This window comes from Aplosporella prunicola (genome assembly GCF_010093885.1).
Source record: "Aplosporella prunicola CBS 121167 unplaced genomic scaffold K452scaffold_60, whole genome shotgun sequence".
NCBI lineage: Eukaryota > Fungi > Ascomycota > Dothideomycetes > Botryosphaeriales > Aplosporellaceae > Aplosporella > Aplosporella prunicola.
The window spans coordinates 36,163-56,562 of NW_022983588.1; the positions used below are offsets into that span (position 1 = coordinate 36,163).

The 20,400-nt window shown below is 55.9% G+C and overlaps 7 protein-coding genes across 7 annotated transcripts; 3 read left to right on the forward strand and 4 right to left on the reverse strand.

The window, feature by feature from the left end:
- Positions 1–1,366: 1,366 nt before the first annotated feature.
- K452DRAFT_344984 (uncharacterized protein) lies at positions 1,367–2,318 on the reverse strand. Its single transcript, XM_033545437.1, has one exon. It carries the CDS (start codon positions 2,305–2,307, stop codon positions 1,471–1,473), a length of 837 nt encoding a protein of 278 aa, XP_033391848.1. The 5' UTR covers positions 2,308–2,318; the 3' UTR covers positions 1,367–1,470.
- Positions 2,319–2,848: 530 nt separating this feature from the next.
- Positions 2,849–3,992, reverse strand: K452DRAFT_322630 (uncharacterized protein; the record flags this gene model as incomplete). Its single annotated transcript, XM_033544533.1, has 3 exons — positions 2,849–3,530; positions 3,591–3,742; positions 3,792–3,992. 3 exons carry the CDS (start codon positions 3,990–3,992, stop codon positions 2,849–2,851), a joined length of 1,035 nt encoding a protein of 344 aa, XP_033391849.1.
- A 154-nt stretch (positions 3,993–4,146) lies between these two features.
- Positions 4,147–7,598, reverse strand: K452DRAFT_259577 (uncharacterized protein). Its single transcript, XM_033538501.1, has 4 exons — positions 7,206–7,598; positions 5,057–7,143; positions 4,376–5,004; positions 4,147–4,315 (listed from the first exon to the last, which is right to left on the reverse strand). The coding sequence occupies exons 1-4, from the start codon at positions 7,552–7,554 to the stop codon at positions 4,255–4,257; spliced, it is 3,126 nt and encodes a 1,041-aa protein (XP_033391850.1). The 5' UTR covers positions 7,555–7,598; the 3' UTR covers positions 4,147–4,254.
- Positions 7,599–7,797: 199 nt separating this feature from the next.
- On the forward strand, positions 7,798–9,202 carry K452DRAFT_238052 (uncharacterized protein; the record flags this gene model as incomplete). Its single annotated transcript, XM_033537636.1, has 4 exons — positions 7,798–8,034; positions 8,091–8,213; positions 8,280–8,999; positions 9,131–9,202. The coding sequence occupies 4 exons, from the start codon at positions 7,798–7,800 to the stop codon at positions 9,200–9,202; spliced, it is 1,152 nt and encodes a 383-aa protein (XP_033391851.1).
- A 1,728-nt stretch (positions 9,203–10,930) lies between these two features.
- Positions 10,931–11,830, reverse strand: K452DRAFT_202387 (uncharacterized protein; the record flags this gene model as incomplete). The annotated part of the gene is made up of 1 exon (XM_033536054.1): positions 10,931–11,830. A coding segment is annotated over one exon (900 nt), but the record flags the coding sequence as incomplete, so codon positions are not given.
- Positions 11,831–12,075: 245 nt separating this feature from the next.
- On the forward strand, positions 12,076–13,841 carry K452DRAFT_362744 (uncharacterized protein). The gene is made up of 2 exons (XM_033546532.1): positions 12,076–12,574; positions 12,862–13,841. The coding sequence occupies exons 1-2, from the start codon at positions 12,324–12,326 to the stop codon at positions 13,772–13,774; spliced, it is 1,164 nt and encodes a 387-aa protein (XP_033391853.1). The 5' UTR covers positions 12,076–12,323; the 3' UTR covers positions 13,775–13,841.
- Positions 13,842–14,845: 1,004 nt separating this feature from the next.
- Positions 14,846–16,168, forward strand: K452DRAFT_344986 (uncharacterized protein; the record flags this gene model as incomplete). The annotated part of the gene is made up of 3 exons (XM_033545438.1): positions 14,846–15,106; positions 15,174–15,581; positions 15,731–16,168. 3 exons carry the CDS (start codon positions 14,846–14,848, stop codon positions 16,166–16,168), a joined length of 1,107 nt encoding a protein of 368 aa, XP_033391854.1.
- Between the last annotated feature and the right edge of the window lie 4,232 nt (positions 16,169–20,400).

Genomic DNA, 20,400 nt, shown 5'->3' on the forward strand with positions numbered 1-20,400 from the left:
GGGTGAGGAATCTCAAGTAGCGGTCCAAGTTGGTGCTGTTGGAAGCTGGTCAGAGTGTTTGTGTCCACTGCAGCGGGCCGGAAAGCAGTCCGCGGCGGCCGCTCCCGTGCTTGGTGATGGCTAGCAAGGCCTAGCGAAACAATTCACTGCCTCGAATACCGCCGTGATGCGATGTGTGCGCGGAAGAATATGATTTGGAAAAGAGGTTAAGCAGGCGTTGTTGCGTTGCCCTCGCAGAGGCGTCCAGGGTTGTAATATATTGGTTGGGAAACGGCCTGCGACAAACCCAAGACCTGCGACGTCACCTGGGTGCAAAATAGGCAAAGCGCTCCACTACCTACATGGTAACCGTCATAACGCGAGGCTTGGGCGAAAAGGTTTGCGTTGATAAGAAGGTCAGCATGCGTGGTTGCGTTGAATTGAATATGATAAATCGGATTGTCATACTAATTGAATGGTACCTAGTGGCCTTTTACGGACATTTCAATGGTTTGCTATGTACATAATTGTTGTTTGCTTCTTTGTGTGCGACTTGGCTTTCCAACTTTCCGGGGTTGAAAGGTCTTCCATGGATGAGAGACGGCATCCGACGAGCTCAAGGCCAGCGACAACAGCTTATTCAGAGTTCCGGGGATTACTTTCACGCATACGTGGCGGCTTCCATCATGCTAGTTAAGCTGTACTAACGGTCCTGGGCTCAGGCAGCTCAACCGTGGTTGACTCTATTTGCCAATGCATGCCATGCCGCACGAAGTATACTAAGAAGGGGGCAAGCAGCTCTGAGTCATCGATCGTTAGCTGACCAGGACTCAAATGGATAATAAATACTTCTTTATTGGCACCCAAGCAGTTAAAAAGAAGAGAAAGAAAGCACGGAAACTTAGCTCTACAAAACATCGACAACTTGCATCAGTTTCCCTAACCATCACTGCAACAATACTTCTTTGTCATCGCAGTGACTACCACCTAGACGGTAGCCAGTAGAAGTAGCGCATTAGAACTGTCTAAAAAGAAAGCACTTCAGCCTGCTGATGACGCTTTCATTGTGTACTCTAGAACGTCTCCTTTTCTCACTTTGTCGCTACCCGGCATTCATGTGCAGAGAAATCATATCAACGCTACAAAGTTTATCTTGCGATTTTTGGCTCAGTTCACCGGGCGCTATTCGACCAGAAAAAGAGGTGTTCCAACCAATAAGAGATTCTCATTTGTACTTGCATGGACGGTTGTTAACTAATTCCATGAACATGAACCGGCTTTGGAGTATCTCCCACTTCGCGGAGGGTAGCAAGGCGACACCGAAGAGCCCACTCTACCATGAGGCTTGAAAAGACTTGCACTCCCCGACATGCAGCAAGTCTAATGACACACCCTTCATCCCCCGCCTTTCGACACCGACACTTCTGCCAGGTTCCGCGCGTCGAAGATTCCATTCCCACCCATCATCAAACCTACTTCTCATCTAACTCCTCAACCTTTAATTCCCATAGCCTCTTCGCCGCTTCCAGTACCAGCACCACCCACCCTGCAACCCCTCACAAACCTGCGCCTCTTAACCCTCGGATGACATTCTCTAACCACGCGCTCCCGCTCAACCACTCTACCCGCCCCGGCGCGGCCAGCCTTACCACCCAACTCTTCAGTCTCCGACACGAACTTGCGCTTCTTAGTCACCGCGACCCTCTTGACATCGTTATTTCTGGCCCGGACATTCATACTGTTAACAATCCCACCCAGCTCGATCTGCGTCAGGCCGCTGAGCTCCGCGAGCTCTGCGCACTCTTTCGCGCTCGGGCTGACATACTCGTCAAGGATAGGGCAGTACCAGCCAGGCTCATGAGCGCGGCGGGGGTGAAAAGCAGAGAGGAATACTGTCTTGCCTGCTTTGTCTGCGACGGACTCGCGCTGGACTGATTTCGTTGGTGAGACCAGCTGGAGCTCGACTCTCCATTTGTGTGGGTTGGCGTGGTGTGGCTTGATCCATACGCCGTAGGCGCTTTGATGGGACGACGGGTGGCGGCCGATGAACGTGAGGGCGGTTGAGGCCTGGGGTTGATTTGTCAGTGGATGAGGTGAGGATGAGGTTCGTGGCTGGCTTACGAAGGCTTGCTTGAGGAGGAGATGTTGGTCGCTGGTGGTGAGGTTGCTCTTGATGGCGTTTTCTTCGGAGATGAGGCCGGTTTCTTGGAATTTGGCTGAGAGTCGTTGCCAGAGGTGGAAGATACATTCGACGAGAGTGTCTTGCTCCCATGACTGGTGGATGCGGGCCACTAGGAGGCCCACCTTGAGCGGACTTGCTGGAGCCATGGCTGTGGAATGGTTGGGAAAGCTGGCTAGAAGGTGAGGTTTGATGAAGGGGAGAGAAGTGGTATGGTTTTAGAGAGAGGTTGGCGGCGTGGGGGGCTGGCAAGTAAACTGTGGACGTAGAACCGGGCAGAACTCACATCAACTGCTTTTAAGGTCAGCCCTCAAAAGACTTCCAAGTCATCCTGTTGAGATTCAGATAGTCTCTTGTTTAGTTGCACATGGCACTGTTTGAAACAGTACTGCTTGGTCTTAAGAAACTCAAATCACCATCGCGTTGAGCATCCCCGGCAAATTAGAAGAATCGTCGACCTTGTTCCATTTGTACCAAAGAAAGCTGCCAACTAGGCCTTTGTGTGTCTCTAGAAATGAAAGCAAGCAAAGGAAGTCTTTGGTGTCAGAAGGGCCACTGACCCGAAAGGGGAACAAGAGGACAACTTCAGTGCAAGGGAAGAACCAGAACCAATTGCCAATCTTGATCCATGCATGTTCCATCGCCATATTACGCAAGAATAGCTCTGTAGAGCTTTGAACAATCAGTCCATCACTTGCGCAACAAAGACTTGAGTCTTGCATTCTCCGCCTCCAACTTCTCGACAGGTTCTTCGAGATTCCGGTTAACCATGTCCTTGCCCGCAATCACAGGTTCGACGACCTTTCCCTTGACCTTCTTCACTGCTGACCTGTTGCTAGCATGCGGACTGGATGGTTGACTATCAGGCTCGGGCTTGATGTCTGGATTTCCGGTCTCGGAGTCATCGTCAGACTCCGCATAAGCCTGGTACTGTTTGCGTGAGTGAGCAGAAGTTTGCTTGTCGACTCGAGCGCTCTGAGGACGAGGTTGCGGCGTCGGTTTCTGTGATTTGATTCGCTTGGCTGGGCGCTGAACCGCGTCCGCTGACTTTCTCTTGCTTCCAACATTGGTGCCTTTGCTATTTTCCGTCGAGACTTCTTTGGGCTTTGTGGCATCCTTAGAGTCTTTGGCGCCGTCGGCTTTGCTGGTGCTTCTAGTCGAGCACTTCTCGGAGACCTTGGTGCCAGAGTTCTTGCCGGAGTGAGGACGCCGGAACGATATCAAGCCGTGCAAACCGGCGAGGTCGATAAGCTCGTTCCGCTCCTGGAGTGACATTGTGTCTTGCGCATCAGAGTTTCTGTAGGTCGTGTCCATCGAAGTTTTGGAAGCAATAGACGACTCAAAAGCCGAGCCAAAGTCCTCGGGGATAGAGCTAAAAATCAGGTCAGTCATGCTAGAGGTGGAGAGGCAAGTATATGGTTGAAGTTCTTACCTTGTGGTCATCTTCAACGCTTCATCCGATGTGAACCAAACACGCAACTGGACACCCCAGTAATTGGTCGTCTCATACTTCATCCAAGCGACATCGCAAAACCAGTCGTCTGTGTAAGGGTTGCTGCCTAAGACTCTGACAAGAAACTGGGCCTGGCAAGTGTTAGTAATTTTGTCAGAAATTTGACGCAATCAAACCTACCACTTTGTGCTTGGTCTCATCAAGCTTTTCGTAGGAAATGCACTGGCATTCGTTGAGGTCCATAGCGGGAACAAGTCCAAGCTCTACGGCATTCATGGAAATGCGACGCCATGTCTCGAAAATGCGCTTAACGAGTGGCCACTCGAAGCCTTTCCACGACGAGTGCAAAGCGGGAACGACTTGCCACGCCTTAGCATCCATCGTGGATGATGGACGCCACGAAGCAGCTGTCCACCGATGGGGAGGAAAAGACAGAATGGAAGAAGGTGCTGGAAGTTGAAAGTGGCGAGGCAACAGGTTCTTATAAAGACTGCACAAGGACTGTCTCAGCTGGACAAAGACTTGTCTCACTCACCCAAAGATGCGTACATTATATATATATGAATATGACAGTCACAGAGTACGAACAAGCAATCACTAAATTCATCATAGCTATTATCTAAACAAAATTCACCAACCTCATTCACTCTACACTGCGCCGATCCGTCGACTTGGTATGGCTCCTAGGCCTCTTGAAGCACGCACTGCACCCGCAAGCATTAGCACAACATCCATCGCCTCTTACACAAGGATGGTTTACTTACAATTCACTCTTCGTCGCCTCCCGCAGCTTCTTCAAGATGACTCTCAGCTCAGACAGCTCCGACTGAAGCCTGACCCTGGCGTCATTGTCCGTGCGCTCATCCAAAGCCAAATAGATCGAGCTCTGGATCTCGCTCGTCTTGTCCGTAGTATAGTTGCCGAGTGTCTGGGCCAGGAACTCGACGTCCAGGGTCGCTTGCACGAGCGCGGGGAGGTTGTACCGCGGGCGCGCCTTGAACGTCTCGATCAGGTGCTTGCTCACCTGCTCCAACAGGTACTTGAGCACTTGCGATGTCAGCGGCTGTGCTGTCGTCGACACCTGCGTGTGCACCACAACGAGCTCTAGCAGCACGTCGTATACGTAGCCTCGGGCGTCCTGTGGTTGCGGAGTGGCAGGCTCCCAATCGGGACTCGAGATGCCAGCACGGATGACTTGGGAGAGCTTTTTGCTGATGGGTTGCGTGTAAGACTGGAAGAGGCGAGCGTAAATCTGGCCGAGCGCATCGTCGATCTTGGTGCCTTCTTCGTGCAGCTTAACGCTGAAATGGTTCTCGTACTGGTTGATGAGCTGAGGAATCAGTTCGGTGCGGAGAGCCTGGAGGTTAGCAAGAGTAATGAGGATGCGTATGCTCTGTATTCTGTCAGTAGACCGTTGGTGGTGAACGAAGATATAGCTGGCGCACCTTGTCTGATGCATTAAGAGAACGCATATCCACCTCTCTCGTTGTAAAACTACGCAGCGGAAGTGTGAGCCCATCAGCATCATCCTCCCATGATGTGTTGTCCAACTTCTTCGGCTTCTCAACATTCTCAACCATGCCCTGCAATATCTTGTACAAGCTTGTGACGAACTGACTGCGCACCATCGCCAAAAGTTTGCTCGAGGGAGGCACGACGACTTCGCCAGAGCCAGATCTGGTAGCAGCTTCAGACAAGTAGAGAATTTTCTGCATGCTGCTCAAAAGAGAGCCTTCCAAGGCCATGAAACGGAAAGGCATGTTGGTCAGGTACTTGTTGTCAGACGCACGTGTCCAGTCTTCGAGCATCTTCGCATGCTCCGCATCCTCATTCCAGGCCGCGCAGACTGCCTGCACGCATCTCTCCCGCACCCCGCCAATGAACATCTTAAGTTCATCAACCGAGCGGCTGGAGGTACGGGATATACTGAGGGCAGCAATTTCACCGCCAGCTGTGCCCACAAGAGCAAGAATTTTGCTGAGATAAAACACGCCAGAAAGAGAGTTTGCGTAAGGCGCCCAGAAGGCATATTTCTCCCAAGATTCTCCCCTCCGCGGTGATGGAGGCGGGTTGTGGCTGTCAAATTTGAACCGACTGTCGGGCAAAGGAGAGAGTAAGGCGGACCCTGGCGTTTTCGGAGTGTCCGGAGTGGTTGGTGGAAGCGGGGTATAGAGCAGAGAGATATCTTCAATGGGCGGTTCGACGAAAAACTCGGAAATGCCATCTTTGATAAGACCAACGAGTTCATTCGCCCCGTTCTGCAGTTCTTGGACATTCGAGCCAGAGAGCAGGTGGTGTTGTTTACTCTTTCCGTCGGGTCCAACGGGAAGTTTTCTTTGGATGTTCCCATCGATAAAAGCTTGCGCGGTTTCCCAAAATTCAATGACCTCTCCCAAAACGCCGCCCTGGATCGAGAGCAGAGTGTTGAATGCCTGGAGCTCATGGTCCCAGAAGTCAATGACCTTGGCTGAATCCATCTTGATGTTTTGCCCTGGACGGTCCTGGTTCTCCGCGGACCTGAGATGCTGAGCAATCTGCCGCGGTGTCGGCTTCTCTGCGTTACCCAAGCGCCGCCGCATAATCTCCAGTTCAACCTTGCTGCGTTCGAGGGTGGCCGTGATCTTGCTCTTGAGATATTCGTACCGACTAAGCAACCAGATCCAGATGGGGTTGTCTTCCACTCCCAGCTCCAACAGAATCGTGATGAGTTCCATGTGCTGCTCTGGCTTGTCATCCTCAGACTGCGCAGGTTTAGTGAAATGAGTTCCTGTCAACTTCTTCCAAACCTCTCGTTTGAAGTTCGAAAGCTGATCTTCCACGTCCGTCCACATGCGTGCGGTCACGATGACTTGATGAATTTCAGGATCAGTCAGGGCAACGCGGCTCTCCACGGCCGAGTCAACGATAGCCTTAGCATCATTTGCATACCTCCGTGCTTTGGCGAATTCTTCAGGTAACGTGTCGTAGTCCTTCCTTTTGATGCAATCCTGGATTGACGCGCCTACTTCGAAAAGACCGCGATTCTTCTCCACCGACGCAAGGATAGACTTGAGCATTTCGCCTCTTTCCCGTCCACCAAGAGCCGGCCCCCAAACTTCCTCCGCCTTGACTGCCACTTCCAACAGAGGTGCCTTGATGCCTTGCACACCGTATTCGGTCTCCTTTGTAAGCGCGTTCTTCCTCTTCTCGTTGTACACGGGGAGAGGGCTTGGCGGTGCTAAGCTGCCCTTGCGCATGTGGATGCTCTGTCTATTGCTCATATGGCGGGAGTGCCCGCGCCGGTGACCGTCCGGGTCGGGCTCGCGTCCCTGGTCGCGCATTTCGGTGTAGACATTGTCAATGGTAGCCTTGGCGCGGACGAAACGTTCGAAGTTTGATTCTACAAGGACCTTCAGGGAAGCGGATTTCTTCTCGATCGAGCGGGACAGAAAGTCCAAGCCCTGGAGGAGGGACTCGGTAGAGGCATCACTATGAACTTGGGAGAGGAAGAGGCCGGGGTTGAAGGTGGTGGAGGAAAGGAGGAAGCGATTCCCTGACAACACTCGATTAGGGCACAGGTCTATGTAGGCACATTTCTCACACGTCACGACGTACTGAGCTTCAGGTTATCTTCGACAGCCAGACCCCTATGGCGCAGCACTTGCACGACGCTTGAAGCGTTGCCCAACGGGTCGGCCTCATCCTTCTGCACGAGGTTCTCGACACCGTCCTCGGTCTTTTCGGAGCCGGGGATGCTGCTGCGCACGCTGCCGGAGCGCTCGAGGACCGAGTAGCGATGCGACTTGGAGCGGTGCAGTGGTGGGGCAGGAGCAGGAGCAGCTGCAGCTGGGGGAGCACCGATGTCGTCGTCGGACTCGTCTTCGTCCTTCTCCGTGGGCCACTCAGAGGGGTAGAGAGTCTTGAGGTTGTAGTGCTCGAGCAGGGCACTTTCGGACTCGGCCATGACGACGGGGGGGTGGTGGCGCACAGCAGCGAGGTGTTTGGGCGGCGGGCGGGTGCCGAGCGGCGGATGGCGCACCCTTGTTGTCGTTAATGCCGAGTTTCGCGCTGGTTGGATCCGGCTTGGCGATGAACTAATTGCCTGAAAGGCCGCTGCGACGCAAAGCTTCTTGCTTCCGGATACTGTGCAACATCGCAGCTCCCCCGCCCAATCCCTTCCTCCTCCGCAATCTCGACGCCCTCCATCATGCTGGCTGCCCGCTCTTTCGCCGCGCCCGCAAGGCAATGCCTGCGCCAGGCCAACAAGGTCCAGCGCTTCGCCCCGGCCTTCACCAGGACCTATGCCGTCGCCGCCGACGACAAGGTCGCCAAGTTCAAGGGCACCAAGGGCAACGACGGCAAGTTCACCGTCACCCTGATCGAGGGCGATGGTATCGGTCCCGAGATCTCGCAGGCCGTCAAGGACATTTACTCGGCCGCCAACGTATGTTGTTTTGTTGCGACACCACGGTGATAGGCTTCAATTGACCGCCGCGACAGGTCCCCATCAAGTGGGAGTCGGTCGATGTTACGCCGCGTCTGGTCGACGGCAAGACCTCCATCCCTCCCGAGGCCATTGAGAGCGTTACCAAGAACTACGTTGCCCTCAAGGGCCCGCTCGCCGTACGCTTCCTCGCACGCCCCGCCCAATTTGCACGAGATCGCACCGCTTAACGCATATCTACACAGACGCCCGTTGGCAAGGGCCATGTCTCGCTGAACCTGACCCTGCGCCGTACCTTCAACCTGTTCGCCAACCTGCGTCCCTGCAAGTCCATCGCGGGCTACAAGACCCCCTACGACAACGTGGACACGGTGCTCATCCGCGAGAACACCGAGGGTGAATACTCGGGCATTGAGCACGTCGTCGTCGACGGCGTGGTGCAGTCCATCAAGCTGATCACGCGCGAGGCTTGCGAGCGCGTCCTGCGCTTCGCTTTCCAGCACGCCGAGTCGATTGGCCGCAAGAAGGTGCGCGCCGTGCACAAGGCGACCATCATGAAGATGTCCGACGGTCTCTTCCTGTCTACCGCCCGCGAGATTGCCAAGGACTACCCGCACATTGAGTTCGACGCCGAGCTGCTCGACAACACGTGCCTGAAGATGGTCACGGACCCGATCCCGTACAACGACAAGGTCCTCGTCATGCCTAACCTGTACGGTGACATTCTGTCCGACATGTGCGCCGGCCTTATCGGTGGTCTTGGTCTCACCCCCTCTGGCAACATTGGCGACGAGTGCTCCATCTTCGAGGCCGTCCACGGCTCCGCCCCCGACATTGCGGGCAAGGGCCTCGCTAACCCCACGGCCCTGCTCCTCTCCTCCATCATGATGCTTAGGCACATGGGTCTCAACGAGCACGCTTCCCAGATCGAGGGCGCCATCTTCAAGGTCCTGTCCGAGGGCAAGGTACGTTTCCCCTCAGTCCCCCCCTGAGCGATGACGCGCACGCCGCAGAATTCTGCGCGCACATCATCTCCCAAAGCATACGCCTGCGAATCTCGAACACAATTGAGCTAACGCAACTTTCCGCACCGCAGACCATCACGGGCGACCTTGGCGGCAAGGCCAAGACGCACGAGTACGCCAACGCGGTCATCAAGGCTTTGTAAATTATTCCAGGCGCGCGCAGCAGCTGTACGAGAGATTTAAACAGTAGCTTCTAGTAGGACCAGACAGAGGTGGTTCGAGCTCGACGACAATAGATTATTCATTTTTCCATCATGTTTCCTACTCGCGGCGGCGGCGGCGGTGGGCGGATGCTGTTTACTTGGTGTTTGTACCTATGTGTGTACGACGTATTGTGGGGCAGTGAGCAAGCAAGCAATAGTGAAGCGATGTAACATTGGTCGCGCTGTGTCGTTGATAAAGCATTTCCTAGGTTTTTCACATGCTGTTTGCTTGGAGAACGCCTATGTTCGATTCGTCGTTTTTCGTATGCATGCGCGCTGAGTGAGGTTCCGTCAGGCCCGAGCATCTGGAGTGCCGTGCGCATGAAGATTTGATTTGATATATCAAAAAGGGCGGGGCTCGGAGATGGGTCGGGCGGAAGAGGTGGCTGTTGCGCTGTCATTGGGCGAGGGGGCAGGATTTGTGGGGTTGGGCTTTGGTGCCCGGATGGGCGGGTGCCCTGGTGCTGGGGGTGCCGGATGCGGGTGTGGGTGCTGGTGCGGGTTTGGTTGTTTGTTGGTGGTGGTGGTGGTGTGTTTGTAGATAGGTAGGTATGGTATGGTGGGAGTAAGGTTAGGTGCTCTTTCTTTCGTGGAGAGTATTGATTTGATCTGCTGGCTTTCGCAAGACTGTCTGTCTGTCTGTCTGTCTGTTAGGCCTGTCTTCCCTAGGTAGCAGCGTAAGCAAAGCAAAGCAAACACAACAGCAACCAACCAACCAACCAAGCACACTCGAAGCATTACCCCATCTCTCAACCCTCAGGCCTCAAACCGCAGAGCCGCAAAACCACAGAACCGCAGAACCCAGAACTCCACCCCCACGCACCCATGGCATGCCGATAGGGTATATACATATACACCACCCAAAAATAAAAACAAAAAATGGCAACCCGATGCCCCAAACGCCCAGCCAACCCATCATACCCTATCCCAGCCCAGCCCAGCCCAACCCAGCGCACAGCCAAGCAAAAAATAAAAAAACGCCCCCTCACCCCTCCCCCTCTCTTACCTCACCCTCGCTGGATCATGCAATTCATACGGCGGCGGCGGATCCGCCGGCACGCTAATATGGCTCTGGGCGCGCCCGCCCTCGCGCTCCTGCTCCTGCTCTGCGCCCGCCTCCGCGTCCGCAGCACCATCAACATCCCCGCTCCGTCTTGCCTCCACGCTCTCCTCAGACGCAGGCACCACGCCGTCCTCCGCTCCCGTCGTCGTCGTCGTCGTCGTCGTCGTCGTCGTCGTCGTCGGAGCTGCAGGCGCCATCTTCTTCCGCTTCGGCGACGTGGCGCGCCGCGCGTCTGCGTCTGCGGTCGCTGCTGCGCGCTTGGCTGTTTTTGCTGCGGCGAGGGTGGCGGGGGCGGTGGCGTCTTTCTTCGCCGCCGCCGCTGCTGCTGCTGTGGCTGCTTTCTCTTTCCCTTTCTTTGCGAGCAAGGGGGGTGCGGGAGCTGTGGCTGGAGCGGGGGGCGCGAGACCGCTGGATAGTGGGGCTGTGGTGGCGTAGGCGAGGAGGGCGGAGTAGAAGGCCGCGAGGGCGGCGCGGAGGGGGTGCGCGGAGGGGAGGGCGAGCTCCTCGTCTACCGCCGTGTCGTCGGGTGCTGCGGCGAAGGCTGAGCCGAGCGGCGGGAAGAGCTTGAGTTTGCCGTCGGTGGAGAGGGCGAGGAGCGGGGGAAGGGAGAGCTTGGAGAGGGAGACGGCGGGGTGGGAGAGCGGGAGCGCGAGGTGCTTGGCTAGGTAGTGGGAGAGAGCTACGGTGAAGGGGCCGGTGACGGTGGGCTGCTGCTGGTGTTGCTTGAGCAGGGAGGGGTTGGCGGAGAGGAGCCGCACGCCGCGGGCGAAGAACTCGGAGATGTCGTCGCGGGATATGCTGACGTCGATGCAGCGGAGCGGCGGCGCACCGGTGCCCTGCGCAAAGACAGAGGGAAAGGCGAGCTGCAGCTGCAGCGTCTTGAGGGGCGTGTTGGGGCCTGAGGTGCGGTCGTCGGCGTCCAGACGCGCGAGCAGTGCCTCCAGTGTCGCGGACAGGAACGCGGAGCGCAGCTTCAAAGGCGCGACGCGCGCGTCGAAGGTCGTGGCGAGGTAGTCTGTGAAGGTGGTGCGCAGCGCGGCGGGCATGCGCACGAGGAGCAGCGGCAGCGACGTGAAGCCTTCTGCGGACGGCGCCTGCTGGGCATTGGGGTCGCGCAGTAGTAGCGCGGTATAGGTCGTCTTTACATAGCGGAGCTGGACGAAGATGCCGCGCGCCTCGGCGATGCTGACCTCGGGCGCGTCGTCATCATCATCGCCGCGATCCTGCTGCTCGTGCTGGTGCATCTCTTCCCATTTGGCCTCGTCGCCTAGCAGCTCCCAGGTGCAGCTCTCCAGCGCGCCGGTGCTTCCATTGTCGGTGCCCGCGAAGCCGCCGACGTCGACGCCGCGCAGCGTGTCACCCTTCAGCAAGTCCCGCAAGCGATGCGCATATGTCCGTAGCGATAGTTCGTCAAGCAGCGCTCTCGAGCCGTGGTAGAGGGGCGACAGACGGTAGGCGGTATATGTCGAGTTGTAGAGCGGGTATTGGGGCGTGACGTCGGCCATTATCGGCAGCAACGAGGGCGTGAGGGCGTGTCAGCGGGCGTGCTGTGGCTTGCGGAAGCTACTATAGTAAGGCGCTCGGCATGCGGTGAGTCAATCTTGGGGGTTGATGTCTGAGAGATCGGCCCAGATCATGTCCCCAGCAAGCTTCTTGTTTACATCCGGGGTTTCTCGGCTAAACTTCCCCACATGCTATCGCGTTACCTTCGACTCTTCGATCATGTCATTCCCATTCGCAATTGTAGGTGCTCACGCACATTTCAATTGCGCAAGTTTCATCGTCTGGACGTACGTTCCTTACCTACTCACAATGGAACGGCAAGTGCTCACCACACCCGGACACCGCACGCCAAGTCTACCCGGCGTCCGTTTAGGAAATGGTCCGTTTTCATTGACATCATATTCGACCTCTACCTGGAGTACCTCCCTCTGCACCCCTCTCTTATTCTCCAGTGACTTTTCATCTTCTTAATTGCCAAAACACTCCCGTCACAAAATGAGCATCACCACCGACGCCCAGCTGGAAGACTACCTCAAGTCCACCGGCATCGAGTATACGGCCATCGAACAGCTCTCCGGCGGCACCGCCAACTTTGTCTGGCGCGTTACTCTTTCTTCTGGCCAGTCTCGCGTGATCAAACATGCCGAGCCGTACATCAAAGATGCAACCATGATGCTCTTCCCTGTTGACCGCGTGGACTTTGAGGCGCGCGCCCTGACTTTGATTCCTGAGGCCATGGCTTCCGGGTAGGTACATCTGTTTTACATCTGTCGAGTGGTTATACCGTCTGAGCTTGACAGCAGCTTTGAACTGTCTAAAAGCTGTTTACATTCGTCTCTCCTTTCAGCCATTGTTGTTTATAAAATCTCTCTTTATACCAATTGAGGAGTGCAAAGCCCACGCAATCCCAGAAAGACACAGCGAAAAACATCATCCCAACAGCCCAACACATCAACCAACCCAACCTGCGTAACTAATCTCTCCCATAACCCACCAAAACCCCCCACAACAAAACCCCAACTAACGCCTCCAGACCAACCCCCCACCACGCCCCACACATCAGCATCACGCTCCCAACCCTGCACCACCACGACACAACAACGCACACGCTGCATCTGTCCGCCGGCGGCCCCAACACGCTCAAAGCCGCCTACGTCTCCCCCCGCCTCAACATCCCCGCCATCGGCGCCGCGCTAGGCACCTGGCTCGCCGCCCTGCACGCGCGCACCGCGCCCACGCCGCTCGGGAACAACGCCACGGGCACCAGCATCTACCGCTACGCGTACACAGGCCTGCATCGCGCGCTTGCTGCGCATGGCTGTGACGCCGCGTTGGGGCATGCAGTGAATGCGGAGTTTGGTGGCTTGTTGAAGGCTGATGATGAGGGTGTGTGCCATGGGGATTTTTGGCCGGGGAATGTCCTTGTGGATGATGGGAGGGACGGCAGTAATGTTGATGCTGGGTTGGGTGAGAAGTCTGGAGAGGGAGATGGAGAGCAAGACGTCGCCCTCACAGTCATAGACTGGGAGATCTCGCGCCGCGGGCTCGGCGCCACCGACGTCGCGCAGTTCGCTGCGGAAGCGTACCTACTGGACCGGTTCCGGGGCGGCAGGGGCCTGCTGCCTGCGTTTCTGACGGCGTATGTCGAGGCTGCGGGGCGCGAGGGCGACAGCAACACGAACTCACCCGACAGCAATAGCAACTCCAGCCCCCTCTCCGGCAGCCACAGCTACGGCTTCATTACTGATACAGAGGCGTTCGTGCGCAGAGCAGTTGTGCATTTCGGCGTGCACGTCGCGTTTTGGCCTACCTGTGTCGAGTGGGGCGATACGGGCGCGACGGAGGAACTGGTGCGCTTGGGGTGCGAGATTATGGAGATGGGGAGGCGGGGCGATTGGGAGGGCGTGAGGGGGTCTCCGGTGGGAGCGCTGGTGGAGATTTTGTAGTAGGGAACGGGGATGTGCAGTCTTCGAGACCTGCCATCAGCGCTGTTGCAAGGAGCTTGATATCATGGTCAATAGCCAAGCCAGATGTAGCTATAATGCAGCGTATACAATCCTGTGATGTCCGCGGGTTGTATCGGACAATGAATCTGGGAGGCGCCGGCAGGTTACAGTGGATTCTTGTCCTTGTGGGATTGGCTAGATCGGCTTTCTTTTGAGCTCACTCTTTACGCTGCTGCTTTCTTGTTCTTCCTATGCGGAAAGATCTTCGAGGTCGGCGAGGTAGCCGTGAACGCTGACTCTGGACCGTTGGTGCATGGACGCCGGGTAGCGACAATGTGAGCAAGTGAGCTGCAAGTGTGCGCAACTCTCAGCGACTGTACAACGACAGCATCGTCTTGAGGCTAAAGTGGTTTCTTTTTCGCTGGTCGTAGCATCTGTATTCCAGGGGGTGCTGTCTGGGCGGCAATCACTGCGACGACAAAGAAGGTTTGTTGCAGTGATGGCTAGGGACGGGGGCAGTTTGCCGTGCTTTATGTGAGGGGGTTGTATGCTTGCTCTCTCTTTCACACACACTCCGCGCCTACGTACGTCCAGAACCTCCAGTCCAGCTCAACCGGCAAGACCCAAGCCGCCCTGAGCGGGAAAGCGCTCTCCAGCACTCTGAGTAAGCCATTTGGAGGGGCTATTCCCGAAAAGGATAGCTCCGCACCCGGGTGTCGTCGCGGGTGTCTTGAGCTCGTCGCCGGCCGTCCTCCGGACACTGCGAAGGTCGCCACAGAATACGCTCCCACGGCCTTCTTGCCAACGCAAAATTTCCTGCCTAAGCCTCACGTCAAGGCACTCGCTGAGGCTGTGAGGCTGCTCGCTGGATCTTGATCGCCGTCACCTAGCTGCTCCGGCAGCTGTCCTGCATTACTTCCTGGACTGCGCTGCTGCGCTCCTAGAGTTTCACCTACTCTTAAACTCCACGGAACTCGGAACGCATGCTTGAGCATTTACTTAAACTATCGCTTGAAAACAACATCCTCCATGGTTTTCACCTAGTTTGCTTTGACATCACTGGTTGACAAGATGCCTAAGCCTGACACTTCGGCTTCAGAGAAGCCGGTCTCTGAACCTTTACCAGCCGTGGTCAGATGGAAGGTACTGAAGTTTTATCCGGGCTACAATACGAGGTTACACAACGTTTGGTCTGTGTTAGATGCCGCCATTGCGAAAGGCATCATCGAAGCGACATCAGTTACCAAATACAAATACACATTGCATGAACAGATTCCCAAAGGACTTTGTTCCTCATGGCCCTTTGAAATGGCAGTGCAACGCGTTTGGCTGGTGAGTCTATTAAATATACCTCTATAACGAATAGCATAAAAGTTGATCAATTGTGTGCTTAGTCTAGCCTGGAAAGGCTGTATGGTACAAGTGTTACCCGCTTCAAATAACCAAAGAGTGGCTAGTTCGAGTGGATTACTTTGGAGAGTACCCGGCACCCCATGGGGAGACGACGGCTACCGTAAAGAAGATTGACAAAGGGAGTTCTTTGGAATTTTTCAAATTCAGTGTAAAGACAGGACTATTCAGTGAGATCGAAGAAGGAGATGAGTCGATCAAAAGGATTCAACAAGACCTCAGTCAGACACCTATACGAGCTCTGATCAAGTCTACGGTTTATCATCGAGGGATTTGCGATCTCGACTATTACGAGACTTTTAAGTCTGACCTGGAATGGCTTGATTGGGAAAAGACGAAGTACGCCGAGTACAAGAAAAGAGAATACGAGAAGAAGCTACCACGTCGTTCCCTGATCGTACGTCTCAAAATCCCTGGGCTGAAAAAAAAAACGCCTTGAACGACCAAACATCTAGTACCATCAATGACGCTTCTCCAAGCCTCAACGAAGAGCACGGCAAGAGCTCCAAGGATTTACAAGACACTGATGGTCTTGACAGGCAGTAGACATCTTCGAACACTGGGAAAACTGATCCTAAAGCTACCAAGGATAAGGATACATTACCCAATGATGTTTCTGGTCCCCCAAGAGCGCCTGCGCCTTCACCACCGGACGAAAGCCACTCTGAAGAGCTTCCTGCTGAGAAAGGGCCTACATCTGGTGACCAAGCTGCATCTATCGATCAATCTGCATCTGATGAACAGCCTGTACCTGAGCTTCAGCCTCATCCTGAAGGACAGCCTCCGCCCGAAGGGCAGCCCGCACCCAAGGAACAACCCGCATTTTTGAGGAAGCTCAAATTTCCGATAAAAGCCGCACCTATGAGGAAGCCCGCATCTATAAGGCAGCCCTCACCTAGGAGACAGCCCATATCTAAGGGACAACCTCTCCCTGAACAACCGCCATCGCCTGAGTCATCCTGCAGCGGGCGGCACTGCACCTAGACCACGTCCAAAGCCTGCAACTGGTAAGAAGACTGCAGCACATAATGCTTCTCAGCGCAAAGATACCCACACGGAAAAGAAGAAGGGCGGAGATCAATGCTCCCAATACTACCCAGGTCACAACGCTTCCGATGATGACTCGTAGTATGGAAACCCAGAACTGAAGGTGGAGGAAATGGAATGAGGCTTCCATGACGACGATCCCACTCAACGGTTCAGAATCACAGCCCCAGATCCGCCAAATGTTGCGGAAGCTGTCGGATATGACCGACTGGAGTTTCTTGTTGCCAAACGCACAGTAAGGAGTTACGAGGCAACCATCCGCGCTCAGAGTTCCAGGATTGTCGAGCTCGAATATGAGACGGTGGAATTACGAAGGGAAAAGCGGAAACTGGAGCGTGAGAATGCAGAGCTTCGCCGCATCAGGAGCCGTCACTCTTGAACGACTTTGAACGATGCCTTGGGTTGGCTCAACGTTCACTTCCTGGCTCAATTACTTGGAACTACGGAGTGATTGGAGCTACGGGGTAATTGGTCATTGGGGAATTTGCCAGCATAGCGGTTGGCGAAGTTATACGGAGAAAGTTGACAGATTGACGCCACGGGATTTCTTTTAGCCTCTTCTCAGGCTGAACAGGGCAAATTGAACCACGTTGCGTGGAATTCTCTTTTCCTAAACAACCAGGTTGGTAGCGACTCGGCACTCTCATCAGCATTTCTATAGTATCCTAGTACGTGCGAGTAGCTTAAACACAGCGCTTTCCGTCAGTGAAGGATGCTGCATGAACCTGCAATGGCACTCGAGCTACGACCTCACTAGCTGGTTCATAGTTTCTATAGCTCAATTCCAATACAAGACGAAAGTTCTGAAGACCCTTTCAGTGTAGAAATATCCGCGTCCCCGCTCCAGCTGTAGTTACAGTCACGACTACCGCTACAGCGACGACACCTACACGACACGGCACGAACCCGCTCCTGGGCCCACGGTCTCGGACCTGCGCGTGTTTGGCGTTTTCGCGGGCGCAGCGACAAGGTATGGGAAGAGAGGAAGAGGGCTGACAGGGCTGCTCGCGGGAGAGTAAGTGTATAGTACAAGGCTGAGCGAGTCGAGCGCAAGTAAACGTGTGGAGAGCTGGGGGAGCAGTGTGCGGCGGCGCCAAAGCAGGGGGCGGGGTGGATGAGGCGCCGATGGGTGCAGGCGGGCGCTGGTGCGTTTGTGAAGACGTTGAGGCGAGGATATGTGCTAAAGGGCGGAGGAGAGGGCTGGTGGCGGGATTCAGGGTGTAAGGTACTAGGTAGAGAGTTAGCTGGTCTGGCCGGGATTAACCATGAGTTCTGTTGTCGGTGACGGGACGGACGGGAAGGAGTGTCGTTTGGAAGATATGCCTTGCCTACCTACCTAGTATGGTTCGTACGAGCCGCGAGCAACTTACAGCGGGACGGGACAGGCAGACCACGGGCTCACTCCACACACCCTGCCACTATAAGTAGGTACCCAACCCATACCATCCTCAACACCAAGCACCCACCGCCCCTCAACCCAACCCAGCAACCACAGCTCCAAAGTCCAGACCCACCCAACCCAATCCCACCCATCGGAATCTCCCGCCACAAGCACGGCTACCCGCATAGGTACCGACCCACACGCATGCACGCACGCAGTCAGCCGCAGCGCAGCCGGATCCCTGTCAGCGAGAGCGCGCTGCGCCGAGTCCCGAGAGAGAGCCTGTCATGCCAGTCCAGCTAGCTGCAGCCGCCTGCATCTGCAACCTGCACCCCCCTGCCCCAACCCCAACCCCTGCCTAACCCCTGCCTAACCCCTGCCTAACCCCCGCCTTCCACCTTCCGTCTTCCGGTACTCCGTTCTCCGCCTCTCGTTCCGTCATCCGTTGTCTGTAACCCGTCATCTGTCGTCCGTCGTCCGTCGTCCGTTATCCGGCTTCCGGTCGAATCTAGCTTGTAACCACCTGCTCTACGCAGCCGCCGCTGCCGGGCACCATCACTACACACAGCACCCGTGCGTGCGAGAGCTAACGGCTAACGGATAACGACCTACCTTACTGACTTGCATCCAACACGCACGTGTACGCTTCTCGCGGACGCGCCCAATACCACCACCACCGCACGAGCAAGCAACTGAGCCAACCCACCAACCAACCGCGACGCCAGCGTTTCTGCCGTGCCCTCGCTCTCATCTTAATCTGCGCAGGGCAGCGGGCCTGCCAGCGCGCAGAGACGTACGTCCGGCCCAGTCCGTACTCCGTACCTCCAACCGCTCAGCCGGCCTCGCTCAGCGTAACCTCGCGCAACTCGCAACCAGCAATCAGCCAGTTTCGCTACGTTTCGCTTAGGCTCGCTCACCCTCGGAAGCCCGCCGCCATGAGCGAGTTAAGGCGCGCGCTAGGAGAGCCAGGAATAGGCGCGGTCGCACAGGGGCGTACAAAGGCTTTGGTTGGCGGGATGATGGTGGTGGCGCGTATCTTCTTTCTTCTTTGCGCATGAGGTGAGGTTTTTGGTTTTCGGAAAAGAAGAGAAGAGAGGAGAAGAGGGGGGAAGAGAGGTATTGTGGCTGGATGGCTTGCTTGCCGCTTTTCCTTTTCTTTTCTTTTTCCTTTCTTTCTTCCTTTCTTTTTTCCTTTCTTTCCCGTGCTCAGGACAGAGCACTCGCTCGGTCACGCCAGCTTAATCTACAGCTTCTCGTGATAGTGCCACTTGTGCCTGCCACTCGATCGGCTGATGATGGGTCCGCGGGGCCTGGGTAGCTAGGTAGGTAGGTAGGGACGGAGGACCTGCGGTGGACCTAGGTACGGAGGAAGCGCACTGGGAATCACGGCGACGAGCGCGGCACGTGTGCGTGCGTGCCACCAAACCCACCGCCAGTCCAGCGATCAATAAAACATGCAGCGAGCTAGCGTGAAGCTTAGGTTGTGCTGCAGCGCACACCTGAGTCCGGCTGGATAGGTAAGGAAGGTAGTTACCGGGCGCAACAGCAGCAGTAGTGCTTCGTCCACCGCAGCTGCTTGGTTGCTTGCTTGGTTGCTGCTTGGTTGGTGTTGCAGACCTACCTACCTACCGAGGTTAGATCTGCTACCAAACTAGGCGACTGTAGTTAGTTACTCCGTACCTACCTAAGTACGGTAGCATACGACGGTGCTAGAGAGCTCGTTCCTGGCCCACGCGCACGCCGCGTCCCGGCAAACAGGTAGCTCCCGAACCCGAGCGTGCGCGAGAGCGTGAGCTAGTTAGAGTGCGAGCGTGAACATGAGCTGCAGCTGTGTCTGTGCCTCCATAACTAGCCTAGACACACGGGAGACGGCGGCATGTCCGCTTACCTGCCTGCTACCCTGGCTGTCGGCCTGTCGGCTGGCCGGGGCTGCGTCTAGGTACCTACCTACGCAGGCCAACCTACCCAGGTCGATTCTCCCAGGTCGATCTTCCCAGGCCGCCCTACCTATATATGATCAAACGCGGCCTGCAGTGCCGTTTCGTTTGGCTGATCATCGTTCGTAAAAGTGAGAAGGTTCGGGCTTTGCTTGCTTGGTTACTTACTTACCTTACCTACCTACTTGCCTACCCTGCTTTGCTTCTGCTCGCACGCAGCCGCCGCCTTCCGCATCCATCGTGCCTACCTACCTGCTTGCTTTTGCGGCACACGTGGGCAGCTGGCACAGTCTGCTCTCCTCTTTCCCTCTTTCTCTCTCTAGAGAGCGTATCCGGCAGCATACACAGCACCAAACCAGCCAAACCAAAACAACCATCATTACCAACCACCAGCTCGCCAGCTCTTCCACAACCATGTCCTCTACCACACCCGCAGTACACCCACCATCAGCATCAGCGCCACCGCCCCGCTCGCCCCGGCACCAAACCCCCCAAGCCCGGCTCCTGAGACTCCGCCGTCTGCGCCGCCTTCAGGCGCCTGCTGCAGGCAGACGCACGGCGCAGAAGCCCGCTCCTCCTCCTCTTCCATCTGTCCTTCCTTCTCGGACGCCGCTGACGTCGCCGCCGACGTACAAGCCCACGCCTTTAACAGCGGCTGCTGCTGCTGCGAAACCTGTCGCAAAGCCCGCCACGTACGTCCCTACTGGGTTTCCGCGTGCGCAGACACCGAACCTGCCGACGGTGACGATAGTGGAGGGGCCCGGGATGCGGCCGAGAGTGAGGGTGTATGCGCCTGTGCGGCCAGCGTTGGTGCGGAAGGAAGAAGAGGAAGAGGAAGAGGAAGAGGAAGA

Bases quoted from the DNA above. Each gene is read 5' to 3' on its own strand.
- K452DRAFT_362744 (XM_033546532.1), top strand. From the start codon at position 12,324: ATGAGCATCACCACCGACGCCCAGCTGGAAGACTACCTCAAGTCCACC. The intron at 12,575-12,861 runs GTAGGTACATCT...TAACGCCTCCAG, and splicing joins CCTGAGGCCATGGCTTCCGG to ACCAACCCCCCACCACGCCC.
- K452DRAFT_344984 (XM_033545437.1), bottom strand. From the start codon at position 2,307: ATGGCTCCAGCAAGTCCGCTCAAGGTGGGCCTCCTAGTGGCCCGCATC.
- K452DRAFT_259577 (XM_033538501.1), bottom strand. From the start codon at position 7,554: ATGGCCGAGTCCGAAAGTGCCCTGCTCGAGCACTACAACCTCAAGACT. The intron at 5,005-5,056 runs GTGCGCCAGCTA...GACAGAATACAG, and splicing joins CTCTTAATGCATCAGACAAG to AGCATACGCATCCTCATTAC. The intron at 4,316-4,375 runs GTAAGTAAACCA...TTGCGGGTGCAG, and splicing joins GAGGCGACGAAGAGTGAATT to TGCGTGCTTCAAGAGGCCTA.